General features: G+C 40.4%; 1 protein-coding gene across 3 annotated transcripts in view; it reads left to right on the forward strand.

Moving 5' to 3' along the window:
- The first annotated feature begins 10 nt into the window (after window positions 1-10).
- LOC127368298 (centrosomal protein of 128 kDa) overlaps window positions 11-23763 on the forward strand; it is a 38068-nt gene continuing 14315 nt past the window's right edge. The window contains exons 1-17 of one of the 3 annotated variants that reach the window (XM_051408928.1): window positions 11-781; window positions 1050-1136; window positions 1521-1659; window positions 1870-1988; window positions 2328-2419; window positions 3704-3776; window positions 4327-4449; window positions 6480-6566; window positions 6927-7001; window positions 7182-7329; window positions 8562-8701; window positions 10073-10144; window positions 10461-10646; window positions 13373-13561; window positions 14185-14646; window positions 17077-17241; window positions 18522-18686. In XM_051408928.1, the coding sequence (XP_051264888.1) occupies window positions 611-781; window positions 1050-1136; window positions 1521-1659; window positions 1870-1988; window positions 2328-2419; window positions 3704-3776; window positions 4327-4449; window positions 6480-6566; window positions 6927-7001; window positions 7182-7329; window positions 8562-8701; window positions 10073-10144; window positions 10461-10646; window positions 13373-13561; window positions 14185-14646; window positions 17077-17241; window positions 18522-18686 (2493 nt within the window). In that variant the 5' untranslated portion in view covers window positions 11-610. The remainder of the gene's footprint in view (window positions 782-1049; window positions 1137-1520; window positions 1660-1869; window positions 1989-2327; window positions 2420-3703; window positions 3777-4326; window positions 4450-6479; window positions 6567-6926; window positions 7002-7181; window positions 7330-8561; window positions 8702-10072; window positions 10145-10460; window positions 10647-13372; window positions 13562-14184; window positions 14647-17076; window positions 17242-18521; window positions 18687-23763) is intronic. The other 2 variants (XM_051408927.1, XM_051408926.1) reach the window with 2 other exon arrangements.

A 23763-nucleotide genomic window follows, 5' to 3' on the forward strand; every position in this document is an offset into this window, starting at 1 on the left:
CATCCTCTGGGGCCGCTGTGGTCGGTTGTTTTCCTTCTCAGACGCGGCTAGTTCAAGTTGCCATAGCACAGTAAAGCTGAGGGTTGTTCTTCTGTTAGCTATCACTCGCAAAGCGAAAAACCAACGGCTCTTGTCTAACGTATTCATTGCGGTAACATTCATTTCCTCTTTTCCGCTGGACTTCCGGAGTGTTTTGCAGTTTTTACGTTAATGTCACAAGGCTAAATTAGTTGGCTAACGTTGGGTTAGCTAGCTAACGTGTACAGTTAGTTTGCCACTTGTTGCTAGCCTGGAGGAGCATCACCCACAACAATGGCCAGCACAGTGATTGATTGTGAAGGGGACGGTTTGAATTGTAGTGTTCTGCCGGTCACATAGCTTTCTGTCTCAACGGGTTGTTAAGGTAACGATGACAGGGCTTGCATTTCTCCTAGCTATGACGAATATATCTAGCGTTAACGTTACTGTAAAGAAACTCCAGAACCAGCCCAGTTTGTTCGGTAATCTGATTAACGGGACAGTTAACAGTGCTGCTCACTAATCGTCAGATTTGCATAGTCAGACGTTTTTCGTCGCCTCCACCGCATCTTGCCCTGTCCTGTCCTAAACTATGGATACTTCCAGTGGGTCGGACTCATACGACAGGACGAGGGTGCACAGGCCTCGGGGGCGTGAAGCCCACCGCAGACCTGTCCGGGACAGGGGCAGAGCCAGCGGGAGTGCAAGTGATGGTCCGGCAGACATCTCCGAGAAGATCAGCACACTGGCGAGCACTTTACAGGTACCCTGCTCTACATCATGAGACAGAAACATCTACTCTGATTTCATCCAATTTTAAATACTGATCATGCACCTGTGTTTTGTAGTCCTACAAGGATGCTGCTGTGACCTTATATAGTCTCCCACCACCTGCCATCATTGAAAACTTACAGTAGCAGTACATTAGCTTTCCTATACATGTGGGAATACAATTTAAGTGTATGTGTTTATTTGCAGCTTGCGTTGATAACTAAACCTATGCTAAATAAAGGGCTTCTTTTCTCTCACAGGACACCAGTAGGAACTTGACCAAAGTAGACCAAATGCTGGGCCAATACCGGGACCATTCAGATGATCAGGCTGAAGCCATGGCACTGGTCAGACACTTGTTCTAATAATTCAAATTTAATTGTTAGCTTTTCACATATTAAAGACACATATTATTTAATATAGGTATTTCTGTTGTATACATGGAAATGTGTTGATGTCAGCTTTGTTTGCACCGATTCCAAGACAGTAACATATAATAATACTATTTAAGTAATCTTTTAGTAAATTACTCATTCAAAATAATAAATAAATATATATATATGATTTTTTTTGTTTTGGGCGTATATATGTATTTATATAAAAAAAATATTTTTTTAGGATATCTATCACACCTAGTCTTTACCAGTTCTGTTTTTGCTTCTTAATGCTATTAAACCATTTTGTCTTTTCTCAGTTTGTCATTTATATCTCCTTTTTGTTTTCTGCATCAGCTCAGGGAGAACCTGGAGGAGTCGATAACTCAGCTGCAAACTCAGAGGCAGGGCAGATCCAATGGCGCTCGGAGTGCTTCAGCTTCGGCTTCAGCCTCCACTCTACACACTAGCGACCTGGAAGCTTGCTCAGGATCAGGTATGGGGAAATAGAAAGGGTTGCTGTCAGCTGTCTTTTCATTGTAGTCTTACTTCTGGATAATGTGTGAGTTGAAATAACACAGAAATAGTATACAGAAACACACAAAAAAAGGTGTTGTGCACGTTGAGTGAGTTTGTGGTCTTAGGTTAAGTATTTCTCAGGTGACTGCTATAACACTTTATAATATATGTACATCTATAATTTCAGATGACCAGCGCTTCTACCCTACTTCTCCACTGAGGGACTATACAGGCACTCAAGGAAGGAGAAGGAGGTCTCAGTCTGCCAGTGTACGCTTCAAGGATGCGAGCCTGACAGGAGAGGATGTAAGGAATCATGGAGACGGACCAACTACCAATCAGTGTCACTTGTTCCTGTCAAGTAGTTTCAGAAAGTTTCCACAAGAGGGTGCACTGAGTCAGCAACATACAGTGGATTGTTACGCTAATCTTGAAGGGGTGTTATAAGATTTAATTTAAATCTGATATTGTTTATGTTAGTATTTTCCTTTACAGAGGTCTATGGTGTGTTCAGGGTTATGCTTATGCTTTACACAGTGGTTACAATAAATGTGCATTTCTGTAAAAACAATAATCGGCAATTTTTTTGCTTTGCTTGTGTATAATGTTGTATGTTCTATATCTGTCTGTGGCTGTCACACATAGATTCACACCATGCACCAATCCTTGAGGGATCTGCGTTGTGACCAGCAGAGACTGTCTGATGACCTGGATAGAGAAATCCTCCGGAGAAATAGGTACCTTAGGGGAAAGACAAAGTCTGAACAGCAAAACAGTAAACTTCACATGACACACTGGCTACTACACAACAGAATTCACATTGTCATTCTGTGATGTTGTGATTTTTAAATCTGAATCTCCAAACAGTTACTTGCCATAGTAATAAGTAGGCATAAATATTCTTTCTAATGACAGAAAAATGATATACCAATATTTTTGCCAATTTGAAAAGTTTGTAAAATAATAAAGACTTGTGACAGATTTAGACATTAACTCATAAGAATAGGCTCTTTTTTAATTTAACCAGATAAAGTTCTATTTCACTCGACTCTTAAAGTATATTAAAATATATGGCCTTGGTTCCCTACATCAGCACATCCTTAAATAGAATTTAGATGCATTGTTTGCTTTAATACTAGTTTTCATGTCTGGATTATGCTTTAGGAATTTAGCACACAGTGATTTAGGCTACATTCACACTGCAAGCCTTAGCACTCAATTCTTATTTATTGCTCAGATCTGATTTCTTTGTTTATTATTTATTTTCACAATATGAAGTCACCCACATGACTAATCTACATCTAGAGTGACATAAAAGTCACATTCAGTCTGATATGACTGTTCACATTGAGGTCACACTGCAAAAAATCCAACCAGTATATGCTTCGGACCACAAATGAAAGCGGCTTACATCAGAATTGAAAAGATCAGATTATAATTTGTGCTGTTCAAACTGTAATGAACAGGTTTTGGCCAGTTGCGCCTGCAGTGTGAATGCAGCCTTAATGATCCACAGAAAGTGCAATGGGACTCTTATGCTGTCTCTTCTTAAGGTCTGCCCTCAGATTTCCTACATTATTTTCTGCACTAACTAATGCCTGCAGCATATTGATCTTTATGTTTTCACATCCAGTGTACATAAAAAGGTTTCGCTTGCGCTGTGAAAACAAATGTGTTTTCAGGTCTTTGAAATCTCCTTGATGACAAAGTGATAAAATTGTCATTGGAAACTTAGAGACGGCACTGGAAAGTCGAAAGGCAGCAGATCTTTCTTTCAACATGCATTAGTATTTGACATTTTCAAGTTATTAAAAAATCTCTCCTCCCTGGTGCTGCTGACCAGACCGAATTGATCCACCACCATATTTCAACATCTGAAGCTGTATAATTATGTTTAGTGGCGTCACATTATGCATTCACATTTTGATCAATGGTGCCCTGGAGTAGGATTTTTCAAAACGGCTGAGAACTCTGCTGTGTAAATATTTCCACTCCGCTGGGTTTTTTTTTTTTTTCTATAGGTCGAATATTGACAACAGGCGAGCGATGGAGAGCCTCACAGGCCACGTGACAACTTCCCAGAGACAGGCTTCAGTGAGTTGTAGCTGCATATTTCACTACCAATACTTCAAGTATCTAAAAGTATATGCATCCTAAAGTAAAGGACATCACATCACAGTTCTTGTTGAATGAAAGCTTCTATAAAGCAATATGCAAATATTTATGTTTCCTGAACAGAAATGGACAAATGGGGTCCTCTTTTTCAAATGTCACTTCAGTGAGTCTAACTTTAGAAGATATTTCAGTGTAATTTCCAGGCGCACGGCTCCTCACTGCACCAGCACTACTCTGATAAATATGCTGCTCCAAATGACAGCCAACATGTTTAATATTTTTTATCTTGTCACGTCCACAGACGTGACAAGATAAAGGTATTAACTGTCTTTTAGAGGTAGATACGATGCTGCCTGATAAGACCGGAAATTCTTGCATCGTGAATGTAATACTTACAGTCAGTTCTAGAGGATATTTTTGTCACCCACCCTTTTAATTTCCTGGTGTCTCATTTATCATATCTTGCTGGCATTTCCGCACCGGTGATGTTTGCGTGACCTGAGGCGTCCCCCCATCTCACTGTCTGCAGGTGTCGTCTCGTGTGGAGCGGCGTCTGCAGGAGCTGGAGAGAGAAATGCACGCTGGGCAAAGTAGCGTGGAGAGAGAGAGAAGGCCTGATCAGCGGGCGGCCATGTCTGATGAGCTGCAGGAGGTGAGTCTTCTCCCCATCACTCATCTTCTCTGATGCCTCCATCCTACACCTCCCCATCAACATCTCTCATGTTCTGTCACATTCAAGGAAAACACTTAAAAATACTGTAGAGAAAACATGAAGGCTTATAGATTCAATGGAGGGACCAGGACAAGATGGAACTTAATACTTAACTTTTACTTAATTTATTTAATTATCAGAGACAAGACACATTGATTCAAATCACTATGATCTGAATTTATCAAATCAGTCCCTAAGCAGGTTTATGTTACACTTTGCACACTGCTTTTTCGGCATGCAATCCTGTTTTCTTCTTGGTCTGTTGCAGTCACAGCTCTAGTTGATCTGTTTTTACTGTAGTTATCCTCACAGATTCAGTCATAATGAAGAATGAAGACCGTTAAGTATTTAAGATAAATGTCATGGCATATTATATATCTGCAATATGTAATATAAGGAAGAATGATTGCATTCATAACTAATTTGACTAATACTAGGAAACATATTTTTTTCATCATGAGGGGAAATTTGAAGGATGTAGTAAAGAGAAAGCCAGTCAGCAGGACTACCCCCACAGGATCAGCAGCAGAAGCAATACATGCTTTTTGGTTATTCTTGAGTAATAATACAGACCACTGACATTTACAATTTATTTATGCTCAATTTTAAAAAGAAATCACAAGCCGTTCTGCCTGCCAGCTCTGGCACAGAAAGGTTAAAAATCAAGCTTGACAAATGAATGCTGAAACATTCTCAAGTGATCTCTGTTGAGTAATTATTCTGTTACAAGTCAGAAAAGAACCAAAACCACTAACAATAATTGTTGTGATTAGTGATCTTCCACAAAAATTAGATACAGCATTTATTACTGCGTTGTCCATCAAATATGTTTGAAAACAATCACAGAACAGAAACATCTCAGTGTCTTACTGAAGGCTTTTCTCTCTAATGTAACATCATCCTCTCTTGTTTGTTAAAGCAGTGTTCCCACTGTGTCACCTAGCCGTCTTGCTCTGCTTTATGAGACTATAAAACACACCTAGGCAATTACTGTGATGCAGTGCAAATGGTTGCTAAGCAAGTAATTGCTACTTCCCCGTATTTCATGCCAATCATGTCTTTTGGGGTTGTTTTTTAGCCGTGCATTGTTCTTAAAGCATTAATAGCTGAGAGAGCTCTGCCATTAGGTGCACTTTAGTGTTGTAGACTCTTAGCTAGATGCACTCAATAGATGCCCACAGTCACAGTAAAGAACACATTATCTTCTATTATTGCTCTTACATTGCTACTTTTCCATTTAGCCACACACATCATCCACATTATACATCATCAGCATGATGTTAGTTTATTTTGAAATACCTGAACCATTTATTTCTTGGTTACTGGTTTGGAGGACAGTTTTTGCATAAGTTAATCGGTGTCATGGCATCAGTCCTATTTTAAATCTCTTATGCTTACTGCATTATATTAGCAGGCCACAGAGGGGCACTGTGTAGCCTTATCCAGGCTGATAACCTTTGAGAGCCAGGCTTTTGTGTAATGATAGTAGCTACCAATTCATTTGCATCCAACTCCTCCGTTGTGCCCTAATGGGACACCAGCAGGGCCCGGAGCGATGGGAAATAATGCATTTGTCCAAAAATTAAGGGTAAATAAACAAGCGCGAGGAAATGAAGAGGAAAATAATCTCTTTTACTACAAAAGAGCAGGGGGGGAGGGAGAGCAGAGGGCACATTTATTCCCCACCGATGGGCCCGCTGTGATGTGAATCAAATAGATGATGAGTCACTTGGGTAGATGTTATTGCTAGCAGCCGGTAATTCATCACCACAGCCTGCTCAGAATGAGTGGGATTGAGTGGGATCTAAGCTCTTGTACAAATCCACCATGATGCCAGTATCTCCTTCCAAGAAGACTCCATGGGTGATACTGTGATGCAATAGCGCCACTCGTGTTGCATTATTACGCTACTCTTCTATGTGTGTTTGTATAATAATACATTCTGTGGCCTGTGGCTCTTTTTTTTTTAGACTTCAGGGAGACGTCAAGTTCAAGCCCATGAGAGAGAGGAAGCCATGACAGCCAGGCTACTGAAAGGAGAGAGGGAGAAGTCCAAGGTGAATATATTTAGTCTTAAGAATGGTTTTTGTTTTGGAAATGAAACACCTTTTGATAAATCATTATGAACGTTATAGAAGTTCTTGCATTATTTTACTAAAAATGGCTGCAGTAGTAGTTAGCGTTCCAATTTTTACTTAGACAGTATATAAAAACTTTTTAGATCCCTCCTAACACCTTCATAATTGTGCCTTAACTGAAATTGTATATATTCTAAATGTGTAGATTGTAGATGCTGCATACCTGATGATATGATGATAGAACACACCATACCAGGCTACTGCTACTTTCACATCAATTTCCAAACCACTTGCATATTATGTATTGTCCTGACATTGTCATTGTTATGCTTTCCTTAGATGGATCAGGAACTGGAGAGAGCTAGACGACTACTTGAACAGTCTGAGGAAAGCAGAGAGTCCCTTGTTCAACAGGTTTGTTTACGTCTGTGTGTACTGTACCTGATTGCATATGCAGATCTACAGTAAACCTCCAGAGACAAAACAATAAACAGTGCAGCGTCTTCCAAGAGAACTTCAGTCTTGTTTTTGCCCGCTGTCAGACTGTCAGATGTCTTTCTCTGTGTCTGCCTCACACGGGCCAACGATCCCCAGGTGGAGGACATGCGCGGTGAGCTGCTGAGGAAAAGGAAAGAGAAGACTGAGCTTCAGAGGGCCCGGCTGGAGACTTTTCAGCCCATTGCGCAGCCACATGGCAACCACACTGACAGGGAGGAGGGAAGAGATGGACAGCGAGGGCCAGGTACTGAATATAAGTCTGGATGAACAGGAGAGAAGAAGACAGAGGATTTGGATGCAGGTTAAATGGATGTGTTGAAATATTGCTATGCCAACCCGGTAACCATAGAAATAGCTTGCATCATATCTTGTTATTTTTATGTATCTTCTTGAAGAAAATCTTCAGGCAGTACATATGCATTGCCAATCGCTGGATCAGAATACCTTTTGGAGTAGAAGAGTGAGTGCAGGGCAGTTGGAAGAGAGAAGTTAAAGAACCAAGGCCCTGTTTGTACTCGGCATAGAGTGTCCTGGGTGATCCAAGTGATCACAAGTAGACAGCTCTGAGTACGTCAGTTAACATCTGGTGTTAGAATGCGTCTCCACATGCATCTCAAGTGACCGCTTGTGATCGGGTCTCACTTACCCACTCTATATGCAAATAAACGCATACCGGTACATCATTTCCGTTCCATTTGCAAAGACCGAATGTGTTGTTGTTTTTAAGCGGTGGGAGGCAGCAATGCACTTCTCCTGCCTAGTCTGCTGGAAATTAAAAGGAGAAGAATTTAGGTGAATCATCCAGTTTCTGTTGCACATTCTTGGGTGCATTCACACCTGTACTTAAAGCTGTCCACTTGGGATCAGGTCACCCAGAACACATGTTACTAAAAGGTGTAAAAAGGAGCAGATAAGGAGTGGAGTGTTTGATAGAGGACAGAAAATTGATTGGACAGTAGCTCAGAAAGAAGTTTGAAAATGACAGATTATTATAAAAGTGTCTTAAATTCTAAAGTAGTTTGAATGCAATAGGGATTTTCAGAGGATTTTGATTATTTGTTTAAATCTTAATTTCACATAGATTGTGTCAAATATGGTGAAATATTTGAGTACTTGACTAAAGGTAGTTGGTGTTTGTATATCAGAATCTTTGTTTATCAAATCCTGCTTCATTCACACCTCTTATCACTTAATTCTGTTCACGGCTATCAAATCTAGTAAAGTGATTGACAGAGAGCAATGCAAATGAGCCTCCAGTATAGTAGGTGAAGAGGTAAAAAAAAGGGGGGGTTAGGGTTACAAAATAATAAAAAATGTATCTCACTCAAAAAAGTTTTTGCACAAGGTATTTCTTGTTCAGTTATCCATCAGTCACCACATTGTCACCATATGTTCTACTTTTCTTGTCTCCACATGTAGTAACTAATTCTAACAACAACACTTGGATTCTGTCTGTATGTGTGTACATGCGTATAGATCGTTCAAACCTGGAAAAAGAAGTGGCAGAGCTGCGAGCCCAGCTGCAAACAGCCTCAGTCCTCAGTGAGGTTGATGAATTGAAAAGGGCCCTGGACCACAAGGAGAAAGAGAGGGTCCAGCTCAGCTTACAGGTAGAGGTGTGTATCAGAAAAATTGTGTGACAATAAGTATTTATTATTTCATCATTTATTTATTTTACCTTTATTTTACCAGGAAGTCCCATTGAGATCAAAAGTGTGTAAGTATTTATATGAAACAAAAAGAGCTCATAATACCAATGGTTTAGAAAAAAGGCATTGCAAAGCATTCCTTAGTCATCTAGTTGGCTGTCTTCGCAGTATACTCTAAACTAAAGAATAAATTATCTCTCAGCTGGAGTACAAACGAACACAAGCGCGCTTTTGACCTTGCCCATATCGCCGTCTCCACCCTGAGCAGGGTTATTGCTCTCTCATCCGTGGTCGCATCCTCCGCCAACTCCATGCCACTTGATCCTCTTAAAATCGTCAGATGAAGTGACAGTTGGAATAGGAGATCAGAAGTCAACCAGCAGTCATTTATCCTTTTCAAAACGGTGCAATGTGTCACTTCCATCACTGTAACGAGACATATAAAAAAATCTAAAAGAAAATAAAAAGAAACACATTCCCTTGCTAAGCAGGGGGTATTCAAGGCTATGGTGGGTATCAATAAAATGTTAGTAGAAATAGCTGTACTTTAAGCATTGGCACATTCCTCTAATCTCAGATGTTTCTTTCACTGAATATGTGTTTAAACTCCCACACATCCCCTATTGCTGAGTAGGTGTTAAAAGATGAAGTGGGTGTTTGCATGTATCACCTGGGGCGCCTCTTACGGTTTTTATGTCTAGATCAAAATAGACGTTGGAAATGTTTCATTTTAACGGTAAATGAGCGAAAATGAAGTATAATGAAGAGAATGGGGTGGAAGATTCAATTTCTCAGTGACTGAATTTATATACAGTCTAATAGGCCTATGCCTAATCAGTCTATGACTAATTACTCCTAACTGACAGTCTTATTCAGTATAAATACCAGAACGGCATCATGCTAACCTTACTTGCCCTTACTTTAGACTTCAATCAAACTTGAAACTTCAAAGTGATTGTGATTTTGTTGTGGATATGAAGTTAATCCAGTGCAACTCTCCTTTCAGCGTACTTTACAGACCAGCCTTGCAGATAATCCAATTGGAGGCAGCTTGTAAACACAGTCTCAACCTTCTTTGACCTTTCTGTCTTTGCCTTTTGTCCTCTCCTTCCCTCGCTATTCTTTTATAAAATAACTTGCACCTTTTTTCTTTTTTTCTTTTTTTTCTTTAAACATCAGCTGTCTTTTTCTTCCTTTTCCTAGCTTCAATTGCTAAACCCATTCCTCCACACCCACACCACATGTCTCGCTTATTCTTGACTGTCTGTCTTTTTCTTCCCGTTAGCATGAGTAGTAGTCACACACAAGTCCTTGACCTTTCTCTTTTCTATATACCAGGAATTGTCATCAGACCTGGCACGGCGGGAGCAACAGCAGCTGCGAATGTTGGAACAGTTGAGGGAGATACAGGTATTTTAATATTGGTTATTGTGTCACACTGTAACTCATCAGTGGCAAGATAATTTAATTCAACGACCCTAAACAAGGGAGGCTTTTTCTAGTGGCAGTTTAAACTGTAAGCATATTGTGTGTAGTTCCTCATTCTGGTTCAAGTTCACACAATTACAATGTAAAGAACTGTAAAATTAAAACTAATGCTGCTGTGATTAGATCCTTCAGAATTAGGCCTCTGAGACATTTTAGGATCTACCCCATAGATAAAACACTGGTTCAGATTATAAGGAATGAGCATACACTTTGTGTATAAAGTCACTCATCCTTTCAGAGCCGAGAGCAGGCAGAGAGGAGGGAGACGGAGGCGCTACTCCAGGAGAGCACGAGGACCAGAGATGAATTGAAGACCAGGGCCCAAGAGGCTGTGCGCCAGTGGAGGGCAAAGTGCAGGAGACTACAGAAGGAGCTGGAGGAGGAGAGGGCCCAGGCTCAGTTGTATATCAACAAGGCCTCGCAGGTCAGTTGAGGCTGATGCATTCATTACATGACTTTTGACACCATAGCCTGATCTGTATATGTATAAGGTCGGCCGTCTTTGTACATTGAAAAAGATCCATCCTAACAACTCATTGATTCTAGTCGACTCCTCCACTACAATCAGTGAGTTTCTGCATTTGAAATGTGAAAAATGATCTCACCCCATTTGCTTTCAAGGGGCAATCCAACAATTTTACCAATGGTGATCAGTTTACCCGTCTCAAGGAGTACTACTCAGTCTGTGACAGCAGTTATACAATGTCTTCTGTGGCTTTGGAGAGAGCTTTCCAAAGTTTGAAGAAATCAGGCTTTAAAGCCTGTGTTACAGTATGTAGGTGTGGGGATTGAAAGAAGCTGGCATTTAGGAAGCAGGGGAAATCTAATGAAAGATGCTATTGAGTTGCATTATGGGAAATATAGCATCCAGGGTTTTTGGCCTTTGCTGCTTTGTTTGTTTGTTTTTGACCATTCTTATTTTAATCTCTCCTTTTATGAGTCCCCTAAATATATGGAAGTGTGTGAGTGGCTCTTTAGATTAACATTTTGCATCAAATTATTTGGATGTCTAGTCTGTATTTATGATATAGTAGATTTAGCCTATTAAAACTAAAACCACTTTGCCATTCCTCTGCTTAGAAGGTCTGTCCCATTGTGCCTAAAAGTATTGATATACATTGTGTATGAGGTACTCTATGGTAAAGCCTCTAGCAGCCTGCATGAAAAACTTTCAAATAAAATATGCATGGCAGGACAGTTATATTATACAATAAACAGACTTGTTCCATTGGTAAACAGGCAAAACTGTGATTGTTATTGTTATTACACATTAGAGTTAAACTAGCACTGTGTCTGTGCACACTGTAGTGAAGATATGAATCAAAACTGCTTAGCAGTCAGCTGCTTTCTTGTTCCTGTTGGCTATGGTTGTTCCTTCAACTTATCTTTGAAAAGAGTAAAAGTTCTCAGTTGTTGCACAGAATCCAGCAAAAGTTGACTAGACCATGGTGAATCTCACTGCAAAGTTGTTGACTAGGTATCAGCTGGCAACTCTAGTTGTTGGCTCCCAGTATTTCATAAACGTACTGCTGCTGCTGCTGCTGGGCAGGCTGCACTGTTTACGACAACAGACTGTCTTTGTTGCATTTTCTTGTGGACTCTGGCTCCTGCATAGCTGCTTTGACTTTGACAGGGTGTTCTAAGAAGTGATCAGTAATGTCTATGAAATGCATTTCTCTACTCCAGTAGTAGACCGATTTGTAGTGATGCCCCAGGCGGTGATAAGAAAAGTAAAACTTGCTTCAGCCAAACTCTCTCCGTAGTTCTGCAATCCACTGATGTCAGTGGATGTTAGAAGCAAACTAGGTTGCTACAACTGGCTACTGTGATATACAGAATATTGGCAAATGTGCTGAACATTATGGACACGACCCCACTAAAAGGTTTACTCCGTATATTTTTAGCAGCTCTGTGTCTCAAAGCCATCCTTCATCTCTGCTTTGTTACATTACCGTATGGAGAACATTCAACTTTAGATCTTGTTTTAGAACGTTTTAGAAAAAATAAATTAACACCCTCCCATCACAGGCGAAATAACAGAGTTTTTCTGGTCCAATTCCTCCATGTCCTTTCATAGTAGAAATTGAGATCAGCAAAAGCAGAACCTTTGTTATTTTTAAGTCTAATCATTGGAAAGAGGAGATATACATACATATCCATTGCAGTCCATATTATATGTCACTTACACTCTACTTACTGTGTAGAGAAGGAAGCTGGTCTCAGTTTAAAAGGAACGAATGTAAAGGTAAATGCTATTTAGAACTACTGAATACCTAATAAAACACACCAATACAACAATACAGTACAATATAATTAATATGTAATATGAAATGTTATTAATGTTGCTTTTTAACCCAAGCAAAGCTAAATGGATGGACACTTGTGCATGCCTTTCTCTGTTAATTTTGTTTAATAGTTTTCATACCTAATATAGCAGTGAGGGCATTGTATCAAAGTCAGATTCAGACTCCAGAGGTGTGTTTGGAATTTACTTAATTATAACATAACCAAGTATGAAGTCAAGTAGTCTGAGTACCTTTTGTGAGGTATGTTACAGCAGTTGTGCTTTGTTGAATAATTACCGGCTGACTATTATTATCAGCTTGAAAGTCACCTCCCAGTGATTTCCATTCCATTTGAACTGAGTGAGTCACCTCCAAACTCACAGTCAGCAGCCTCGAGCCTCACAGACAGACAGACAGACAGACAGACTCCCACCTGGCATACTCGACGTGACGCGAATTAATTACAAAATCATTTCTGCCCCCTTAATGAATTAGGGGAGAGAATCAAGTGCTCAATTAAATGATTAGGTTCTGAGCTACAGCAAAGTCTTTGCAAATTCCCGTCAAAGCCAGAGTATTAGAAGCAATCTGCTTTGAACAGACCTGACCATTGTCCCTTATCAGGGAGCTGAGTGCTAGCATTTTCCTATCAGTGCAAGAGCTGGTACTGCATATGTTTCTCTCCCTCTGTCTCTCTGTCACTCTTTCTCTTGCTCTCATCATTATTGTTATAGCTCCTTTTTGTACACCATCTTCCGCCTCCCTTCATTTGTCATTCTTCATTTCCCTTCTCCTCTCGCCCAACTACCCCCTCTCCCCAACGCTGTCTCTGTCTTTTGCTCCCGCTTTCTCTTTCTCGCTCCAGGCAGCCAGGGAAAAGGAGAGCTCTCATGCCCAGCTGAAGGCGCTGAGCCAGCAGACTGAGGCGGCCCGCAGGGAGCTCGCTGAAATCCTGGGCCGATTGGCGCAGCGAGAAGAAGAGCTCCACCGCAAGGACGTGGAGCTGTCCGCGACCCGCCAGCGCCAGTTGTCACTGGAGCAGGAAATCCGGGAGGTGCGGGGCTGAACATCCAGATATAGAATTTATCTTTCAAATCACAAGGGACACAAAAAAATACATTTTGTTTTCACTTATAGTACTGTGTGTCACAATGTACATTTTGTGGAGACGTCCCAATGCCATTTTTTCCTTCCCAATACCGATTCCGTTAAATTGCGTGGTATCGGATCGGTGCACAGACAAGACTCGCCCATACCCAATACTGCATGTCAAGTAGTATCAGAGGAATTTCCAATACTGGTATCGGTATTGGAACAGCTCTAGCATCTCGTTTACTTTAATATTCCTTAAATTCTGGTTCATTGGTTCACGACCAGTTTAACTTTACAAAAATGACAGCAGCACTGAGTTCAAATCAAGCAGTATCACACTACCACCATGAAGTGTGCTATTTGGGTGTGATGTAATGATGACGCCTTTTTTGAAACTAGTTTAGTCGTTATAAGCACGTTAGTATTCTTGTCTAATCACAGATATTGCTGAAATTTTGATTTAATTCTGTTGGCAGACCAACTTGTCTCGCTTAGGGTGAGGTGTTGTTAAAGTAAAACAAATGTGTAACAAAAGCCTCAGCTAAAAAGACTTTGATCAGATTCTAACAGCACTCCTAACCCCAGGTGAGGGAAGCCTCAGCTGCCCTGGAGGAAGAGACTCGGCGTCAGGCCACTGTCCAGGCAAGACTGGAGGAAGAGAACCAGAGGCTGGAAGTGCGAGCTGACACCCAAGCCCGTCGTTGTCAGAGAGACCAGGACGCACAGGCCGAGCTCCAGGCCACCCTAAAGCAGATGACCTCAGCCCATGCCAAGTTAGCTCAGCGGCTGACTGAGGAGGAGAGCAACAAGAAGGAGCTCCAGAAAGGCGCAGCAGAGCTACAGGCCAAGCTGACAGCAGTACAGGAGGAGCGGGCCGCACTGGGACAGCAGCTGCAGCTTGAGAGAGAGGTGCATCAGAAAGAACTGCACAACATGAAGGCAATGACGGAGGACAGCAGGACAAAGAAGGATCGTGAAGTGCAGGACATGCTCAAACTCTGCCGTCAGGAGCGGGAAGAAATACAGGCACACCTGAAGGAGGTTAAGGTAACCCTTTTATAAGTATACTCAAAGTACTTTAATGTGAACAACTGATTCATTCTTGTGTGTAACATGATTGATGTAGACATGTACAGGGTGCTTTTGTGTATCATGGCTCATGGGCTGCTTTCATCTTGTATTGTTTTGTGTGCCTGTGGTTAATAATTGAGTATCCTCTCACTGTCTATCAGCAGTGAATGCTTTACTGCCCTTTTCAATCACACACCTTTTTATGATGCTGGTTTCTCCTTTATGTCAGCCACAAAAACAAGATTTCCAAATAGCGTGCATGTAGGAAACACCTTCCCATAGCAATCTTTCCACACACAATGACAAAATAGTTATGTAGAATGAGGCACAAATGTCTCACTAAGTGGCAAGTTTATTTATTTTATGCTTCTTTGTAATATTTGGTATTGAGGCAGTAATAGCTTAATAAAGTCTCTCTTTCTCCCTCCTATCCCCTCTTAAAGCTGTCTGTGGTTCTGGCAGTTTTTTTTAATGATAGATCTATTGCCATGAAATTAGCTTACTTAAATAATCAAATGCTTTATATTGTTGCTTATATCATATGCACTGCCGCTGTGTTGCAAAAAGAGAACCCCCAAACGCCACAGTGTAATTCAAACACTGGGATATTGTTACCACAGGACTGAGCCAGGCTAGCTGTTTCCCCCTGATTCCAGTCTTTATGCTAAGCTAAGCTAACCGGCTGCTGGCTTTAGCTACCGTATTTTCCGCACTATAAGGCGCACTTAAAAGCCTTTAATTTTCTCAAAAAACGACAGTGCGCCTTATAATGCGGAGCGCCCTATAGTGCGGAAAATACGGTACATATTTATCATACAGACACAAGACTGGTATCAATGATCCATCATCAAACTCTTGGCAAGAAAGCCAGTATATATTTCCAAAAATCTTTTAAACATACCCCAGTGAAAAATAGTGCTGATCTCTAGATTATCAGATGTGACGCGCTCTGTTAATTTGTCAAATCTGTTGAGATGTCAAGGTCATAAGCCAAGCAAAGAGTGTTTGTTTTTTGTTGGGTTTTTTTGCACTCAGGCATGGATCACAGAGTGCCACACTCTAATTGACATTTAGAGTATCATTGGCACACACTTCAAATTCAGCACAGGGTAACATGCCTCAGCCACTAAACATCTGGCATATTTCCGACTCAGCGAGACACAGACAAAATTCTCATTTAGAGTAATTTTCTTCATTGGCCTGGGCTCTGTCCTCTGAGTACGGGTGAATCGAGGATAGCTGAGCTGTTAATGGTGTGTGGTGCCCCGTGAATTCTCATGGCCATTCCAAGGCTCCAAGCGTGAATATTTAAAAACCCCCGGTATCAGACCTCAGAAGTCTCATCAAGGCAGTGCAAGAGATAGGGGACTCCACTTGACTTACTCCCCCAGCGCCCTATCCACCCTCCCTCCCTTCAATATCTCCGATGATGAGCCCTCATGGGTACATTGTTTCTTAAGGGGCATGGTCCTCTCTGATATGGTTGAGTTTAGACCATTAGCTGTGCTGAATGGCATTAATATCTGACATAGCTCATTGTAATGGTGTCATTTTCAAGCGCGGTAAGGACAAGGGCGTTTGCTAGAATGTTTTTAAGTACTAGCCTACGGGTGCTGCAGATGTCCCTAAGAAGCCCACCCAATATTCACATAGCATAGCCAGAAGCCTGTGTTACGATTTTGATACAGTCAACTGTCAGGAACAGCTTAAAATATTCTTTTTTTCTTGTCCTTGTCCTCTCACTCTTGATTTCTCCTCCACTGTATCTTCCCTCTCGCTGTCTCTCTCTGCCTTAATCCCTCTCTTACTGCCTCCCTCCAGTTCTAATTTTGCATTTTCCATTTGTTTTTTCTCTCCTCTCCCTTTCAGCCGTTCTGTTTTTCCATTTATTCTTTGTTTGTGTCACTCCTGTCACTCTCAGTCCTCAGTCATTGTTGTTCATTTCACTTCACTATATTCTGAGCTGTGCGTGATAATGTGATCATTGTAGATAGAGGGCTAATGTCTGAGACTGGATTTGTCTTTGCAAGCTTCAACTGGACTGAGACTTGAATTAAGGACTTTGTTTCAGTCTCTGCAATAGCATTTACCAATTCTCTTTTTGACCCATTACATGATGTTCTCTGTTTGTGCGGCACAGAATGTCATGTCAGACCATATTATTAATTCACCCTGTACTTGCCAGATGTGACATCTTTTACAAATTGTTGGGGTCCTCTGGCAAATTTGCTGCTTTGTATGATCAACAAAGCATACTCCCAGCTTATTTTAGGGCTTAAAAATCACAGAAATACAAACTGCAACTTGCTTTAAGTTGATATTTTTGTGGCAGATAAGCCACCAGTCCTCATTACCTCATATTATTGCCTGTGTATCATGGCCTTAAACACATCCCCTGTCTGCTAGGCTGATGCAGCATCAGACAAGGAGCTGTGTGGGGCGCTGCGCATCAAGTTGGACAGGATGAAGGATGAGTGTGATAAGCTGGCAGCGCAGCTGAGCACAAGAGACGAGGCACATGCACTTCTCCACAGAAAATACCAGCTACTCAAACAGGAACTGGATGACAAAGTAAGCCCTGCCTCCTTTGCCATGTTTTTCAAACAGTGACTAATATCAAATTATGTGAAACTTCCAATAAATTCTGTATTTATCGTATTATAGTGTCTGTTGTTATATCAGTGAAATACATCTATCCTGTGCTGATTCTAATTAACTGCGACAGACGAAATCCAAAGACATTAAAAGGAAAGAAATTTGAATGTGCTGGCTTGACATTGTAACTCTGACAGCGCATTTGATACCTTTTCTATAGCGCATTTAAATAAAAGCGCTTTAAATGGTACCTAAAAAGGCGCTAAATAAATGCAAGCTCATTTACCAAGTCAACATGAGGAGAAAAACAAGATTTTGGCTCTATAAAGAGAACCAGATAACACATCCCAATATTCAAATCACAGGAGCTGCAATGTTTTGCTAAAGGTAAAATGTGTCGCAACATACCATTATAAATGAAGCATTGTAGTGCTACATACATGCCCGGCCTATACAGCATATTCTCCAGATGTTAGGGAAAATGCTTGTTTGGTATAAACCCAAGCAAAATGTCACATCATAATTTTTATAGTTTTTTCAGTAAAATTGAAACACAATTTAACAAATCACCACAACAACACCTCCTTACTTATTTCCTTCCAAGCTCTAGTATATCAGGTGAGGTCATGTGATTATACAAACCTAAGAATGGGTTAAAAGGTTAAGTGGTGCCAAATCAGCACTATTTTTAAAGAGGCTGTATCAATACGCCCTCAGGTGTTCATACAGCTGAAGAAGTATTGAACACTTATTCACCTCTCTGACAGCCTCCTAATAAGTTGTGTGGATCTCTTTGGGGGGATCTATGTATTGATTTGAAATTGGATGAATGGAGAAAAAGGCTTATTAATGTAACATGGGTGGTATATTATCCCAGGGACAAGATAATGGTCCACGGTCCCTGGTCAGCACTGATCAGTTGGTTCCTGTGCTTCGTACATATCGATTGACTGTGTCCTGGGAGGGACCCTTAAACTATTGACAGAGCAGGAAACCTAACTTGATCTGTTTGTGTGAGAGGAAAGGGAATGATGCCCAAGGTGATCTTAGTATTATTGGGTAAACTACAACAAGTACTGGAATTGATCTTGTGATAAGCAAACCTAGATTTGTCTTCTCCCTGGATTTATCCGCTGTAATGAGTTTCCTTATATCCCTGTCTTGTAAGATTCAAATGACGTAACTAAAAATACCGGACAGCAATTGCTAATTTGCATCCACAATACCCCACCCCGGCTCTCTCTCATCCCCCACAGGTCAGGTCAGGTGAGCGGAGACGTGCTTCGGAGTCAGAGTTTGTTAAGTTGGAGGAGAAGGTGCTGCGGATGGAAGCAGAGCAAGAAGCAGTCCTTACCTCCATGGGTGAAGAACTAGATGCAGCTTGTCGTAGCCTGGCTAGGAATGGTGAAGACAAACTACAGGTATTTTATTTTATTACATTAGACTTAATTGTATGTCTGTCTGTTTTTGTATGACCAGTATTGACTCAGCGTTTAGCTGTGTAAAAGGTAAGTCTCTGTGCATCTTTCACCTGTGCACACTATGGCTCCAATTAACAATTATTTTTATAATTGATTAATCTGCAGATTAAAATTTTGATGAATCATTTGGTCGTTAAAAGAACTCAGGAAGCAGCGAAAATGTCCATCAGAATTTCCTAGAGCTCAGAGTGACAACATCAGTTGTCTTCTTTAGCTATCAAATATTCAATTTACCATAATGTAGGACAAGAAGAAGGGGCAAATTCTCACATTGACAACCTAGTACCATCAAGTTTTGGCACTTCTGCTTGAAAAATGACCTCAACAGTTAATTGATTATCAAATAGTAGATTCATTTTCTGTGTATCTTGGCAACTCTAGATTGTTAGATAGTTGCACAATTAATAGAAATATTATCAAAATTGCAAAATGGCCAATTGCGATATCCAAATCGCAGAAGCTACAATCTTTTTTGAATAAAGGTAAAATGTGCTGCAGAGATTTTCAACTGAACTCTTAATGTTTTGTTTGGATATTCAAGTTTGCATTTGTACTACAACCTGGACGGGAAAAACAGGATGTTCCAACTACTGTTTCATCTCCTCTACTCACTTTTCTTGCACTCTTAATTGCAATAGCACCTAAATTAATTGTTATAGCTGACTATGTGGATGTATTTTTTTAAATCAAATCATTAATCTAGTTTTTTCTAATTAGTTGAGCTGCTCTATAATCTCTCCATGTGTCCCTTGGCAACAGCAGAAGCACCCCCTGCGGTACAAGTACTCCTGGTTGGCAATCCCTGCTCTAGATCACATATGTGCATGCTCCCTCATCAAGGCTTACTTATCTTGCACATACATGCTGTGATGAAGGCTAATCAACTGGAGACTTGTATTGACTATGAAGTTCTTTCATTTATGAAATTCTTTCATCTGATAGAGGGAAGATGAAAGACTTATGAAATTTATAGACTATAGATATGTATTGTACTGCAGAGACAGGCTCTTATGATATGTTTATGAGTGTGTTTTGTGTGTTTCTGTGTGTACAAAGAGGCAGAATTACAGCACTCATTTGTATTACAGTTAACAAGTAGTACCACTACAGATGCACTATCTACAACCTGGGTAAATATAAATTAGTGTATTACTATAATATTGTAACATTAAATAAAAAGTATTGTGTTAATATAATAGTATAGTGTCTTTCTGCAAAATGATATTGATGATAATAATATATGTTATGATAATTTCATAGTATACTATATAGCTTACCACTAATATTTTGATGGTTTTGTTCCTACATTAAATCCTTATATAAAATGGTTTAAAAAGGTAATTTGTTAATTATGTTATGTACTAAGTAATAATTAAGTAATAATAACCATTCATGCACAGTTACCTGTAGAGCATCAACCTTTTTTAGAATTATTATCCAAGTATTGGCAGTCTGCAGAGTTTTGTTAAGGTAAAAGAATACCTCTATACTATATACCTAGTCTGGTACGTGTTTGAATATACACGACACATTAATGCCTAGTATGGACAGTGAAACTTCTACAGTACTACTGACAAATGCTAATGTTTTATACATATTGCCTACTGGAAATACACACACACCCTTACACACTAATTCACTTAAGGTGCACCCGTACTCTCCCCTACATGCTTGAAGCTAGTTTTCCTCTACTCCTGCAGGCTAATGAACCCAGCCAGCTCTTACCTGCTCATATAGATTTCCCAATCTGGTCCAGCGGTGCTGCTACCAGACATGTGAGCCAACGCCTCGCCTCATCTGTAATCTGTCATGTTGAAAAGAAGTCAAACTTGCTAGTGATTGGCTTAATGAGGGGAATCATTACCAGTTAAGGGGTGTATTAGGTTTCACTTACCTCAAGGTACCCTCCCTTCCTTCTCTTTTGGAGCACTAATGCAAGAAGTTGTGTGACAATGTAGTGTGATGCTGAGAGATAAGGAAAACTTAACAGGGTTGGTGCGCTGTCATATAGGGGATTGGAAATTTACTGTATGTTGGCAGTTGATAAAGCAATTGCCAAGAAAACAACAAATTACTAAGACTACTTTCCAGTAAACCAACAAGTTGATATGCACATCTGTATACAAGTCTAGTTAAACTAGTCAGTTTAATGTCAAAATTAGTTTAACGGGTTGTTTTTCTTGCTTTAAATGCTCAACTTTGTGGGATACTTCCTATCTGGTTCCTTGTTTGTCCCTCTCTGTCTTCTCGTACTTGTGACCTACTTCCTGTCCTCATCTTATTTTGGGCTCAGCTGGCTCAAGAGAGTGCACACCATGTAACTGGTTCTGTGTTTGAATCCAGCTAGGGACATTTGTCATTTTTTCCTCTCCCTTCATTTTAAACTGTTTAATTAGGAGAAATGCCATAGTGGCAATCTCTATAAAAAAAACATCTCACTGTGTCCTTTTCGCTTGCTGTTACTCTTGACATCTCTGGCTTTTGCTTTTCTCTAAACTTTGCCATCTTTACCATTTTCTCAGCAGGAGGTGAAACAAACAAACTGCAACCAAAGACACACAGTCAAAGATTTACTCATAATCTGAAAGAGACATATAAACCACGCAGTCACACATTTAAATTAGCAGTGGCAGACACTTGGATTCCACGGCAGTGCTGCCGAGAAAATAGTGGCATTTCTTTCACTTCAACCACACAGATAGCACTTTCAACTCCCAGCCTACTTGTTCAGTTTTTCAACAGTTTCACCTCCTTTTTGTCTGCCACTGCGCAGAGTTGCCCTTTGATGGTTCGGGAAAGAGTAAAGAGAGCGAGAGGCATGTTTTATCCTCCCACACAGTCGCACGCTCTGCCATGCGGTTGTGCACTCCCTGAGACGGGGACCTCTGCACAGCAGTACTCCATTACCGTACTTTGAGCTGCCGTAGCAACAACTTGGGAAATTCGTTTTGCTTGGATCGGGTTTTGAGTGACGGCTTGAAAAAGTTGCTTGACACCTGTGCAGTGACGTTGTTGTTTGCCAAGGTACAGGACAGAAAAGGTCCAAAAAAATCCTGCTGCTTGCTTTCCATGTCTGTTGATCATGCGTAAACACCTTGCCACAAGGGTGTACTTGAAAAAAAAAAAAAAGGGTTGTACTTTTTTGTTGACTTTGTTCATGGCTGTGTGTGAGTTTGTACGGGTGAATTTGTGTTTATGTCTTCTGGATTTTTTGTTTTTACCTATGTTGCTGTGGCTGTCTGTTTGTGTGTTAGCAGGGTGGCAGAATGTCTCCCTATGAACGGATCTGCACAAAATCCTTTCGGAAGAAATGTCTATTTATTTTTATTTGTTTTTACACATGCCAGCAGCGCGGCTCTTGGGATGCCCATGTCAGTTGGCCAGTCCTCAACTTCAGTCCAGACTGAAATATCTCAACTAATATAGGATAGATTGCCATGCAATTTGATGCACACATTTAAAGTTGTGTGCATCTTCTAAAGACTTTGGGGGATCCTCTGACTTTAACTCTTGCTCCACCGTTAAAGTTGACATTAGTAATTTTTAGTGAAGTGTTATTGTTAATTGTATATGTTGAATGCGTTATCATAAAAGTTGGTACACATTTTCCTGTCAATACCTTAATGATTCCACAACTTTTTATTTTTAAAATTGATGTAAGCATGTAGCTTAAAGCCATCCCTAAGAATAATCTCAGAGCTGCTAGTGTGACTGAAGACTTATGCTGCGTTCAGACCGACTTTAGTCCTGTGTCAAAACAGGCAGGCCCCTCATTCAAAAGAATGAACAAATTCAAACCGATGTGCAGTGTTTTGGCCTGTGATAATCATAATTCACAGACCTCTTACTCAAACTGGACATCCTGGAACTTATGTTGTGTCTCATTGGTACCTGAAGCAACACACCCTCACTATCACAGCAACCCCTTTAGTTGTTAGAATGCAGAGCTGTTTTCTGAATGAGCCATCAGTAAACATAAGAAAAGACAACCCCTCTTGTATTTGCAAAACCAGAGACAGCAGTGGGGCAGCTTTTTTCTGTTTTGGATAAAACTACCACTTTGGGGTGTCTTGGAGGCCCAGTGGTCCTTTTGTTGAATGTCATTCCCCTCTCTTTCTCCATGTTCCCTCTCAGTATCTACTATATCACTATCTGAAAAAGCCAAAAAAGATGACCTGCTGTGGTTAAAGTGCAGCCATAATGGCCTATGAACAGACAGAGAGCTGATTGGCTACATGGGGTTACAGTAATAAAGTAAAATACTTGAAGGTAGCTAGAATTAGAATGGGCATATCCATATCTAATGTTCCATTTCAGGTACTGGCATCTACATGTGTTTACATCCTCATGTGAAAGAAGCGGGTAATGAAGCAAGAAAAAATAGTTGCATAGTTTTGGCCGAGGTGTGTTTTCAGTGCCATCTAGTTATGTGACTGTGTTTATCTGTGTATCTTAGTGTCTTTCTGGTTTAAGAGTGTGTGTGTCTGTCTGTCTGTCTGTGCGTGTGTGTGCGTGCGCGTGTGCCAGCTGTCATTAGGAGTTGGCAGACAGTCAGTTTGTATTGCTGATGCTGACAAGCTTGTCTGGGAAGGATGGAACATACTCCCTGAGCTCATTTTTATGACACGCATACAACCTCTGTGTGTAGGTGTGTGTGCATGCACCAGTGTATGTAGTGTGATAGTCTGTTTAACACACGCGCACGCCAATTTAAGTTGGTGGAAGCTGCTCTTCACAAAAGTTAAGGGTTTGACAGGAAATTGTTCTTCTGATTTTTATCCTGTTTGTCCATCCACATATTCGATCACTATTTGTGTATTTTCTTTTTGCATTCTATAACTCTTACAATGTCTCTTCATATATTTTTGTGTCCATTTAGACAACTGACTATAGATCCATAAGATCACAACTACCATATCTCTTTGCATTGCTTTCCATTGTAGGCTTGAAGAACTTATTTTTTAGTAATGCATGCTAACGAAGGCATTTTGACATTTGCATTAATCTCTGTTTCTTT

This window comes from Dicentrarchus labrax, unplaced genomic scaffold (assembly GCF_905237075.1).
Source record: "Dicentrarchus labrax unplaced genomic scaffold, dlabrax2021, whole genome shotgun sequence".
In the NCBI taxonomy this organism is placed as follows: Eukaryota; Metazoa; Chordata; class Actinopteri; family Moronidae; genus Dicentrarchus; species Dicentrarchus labrax.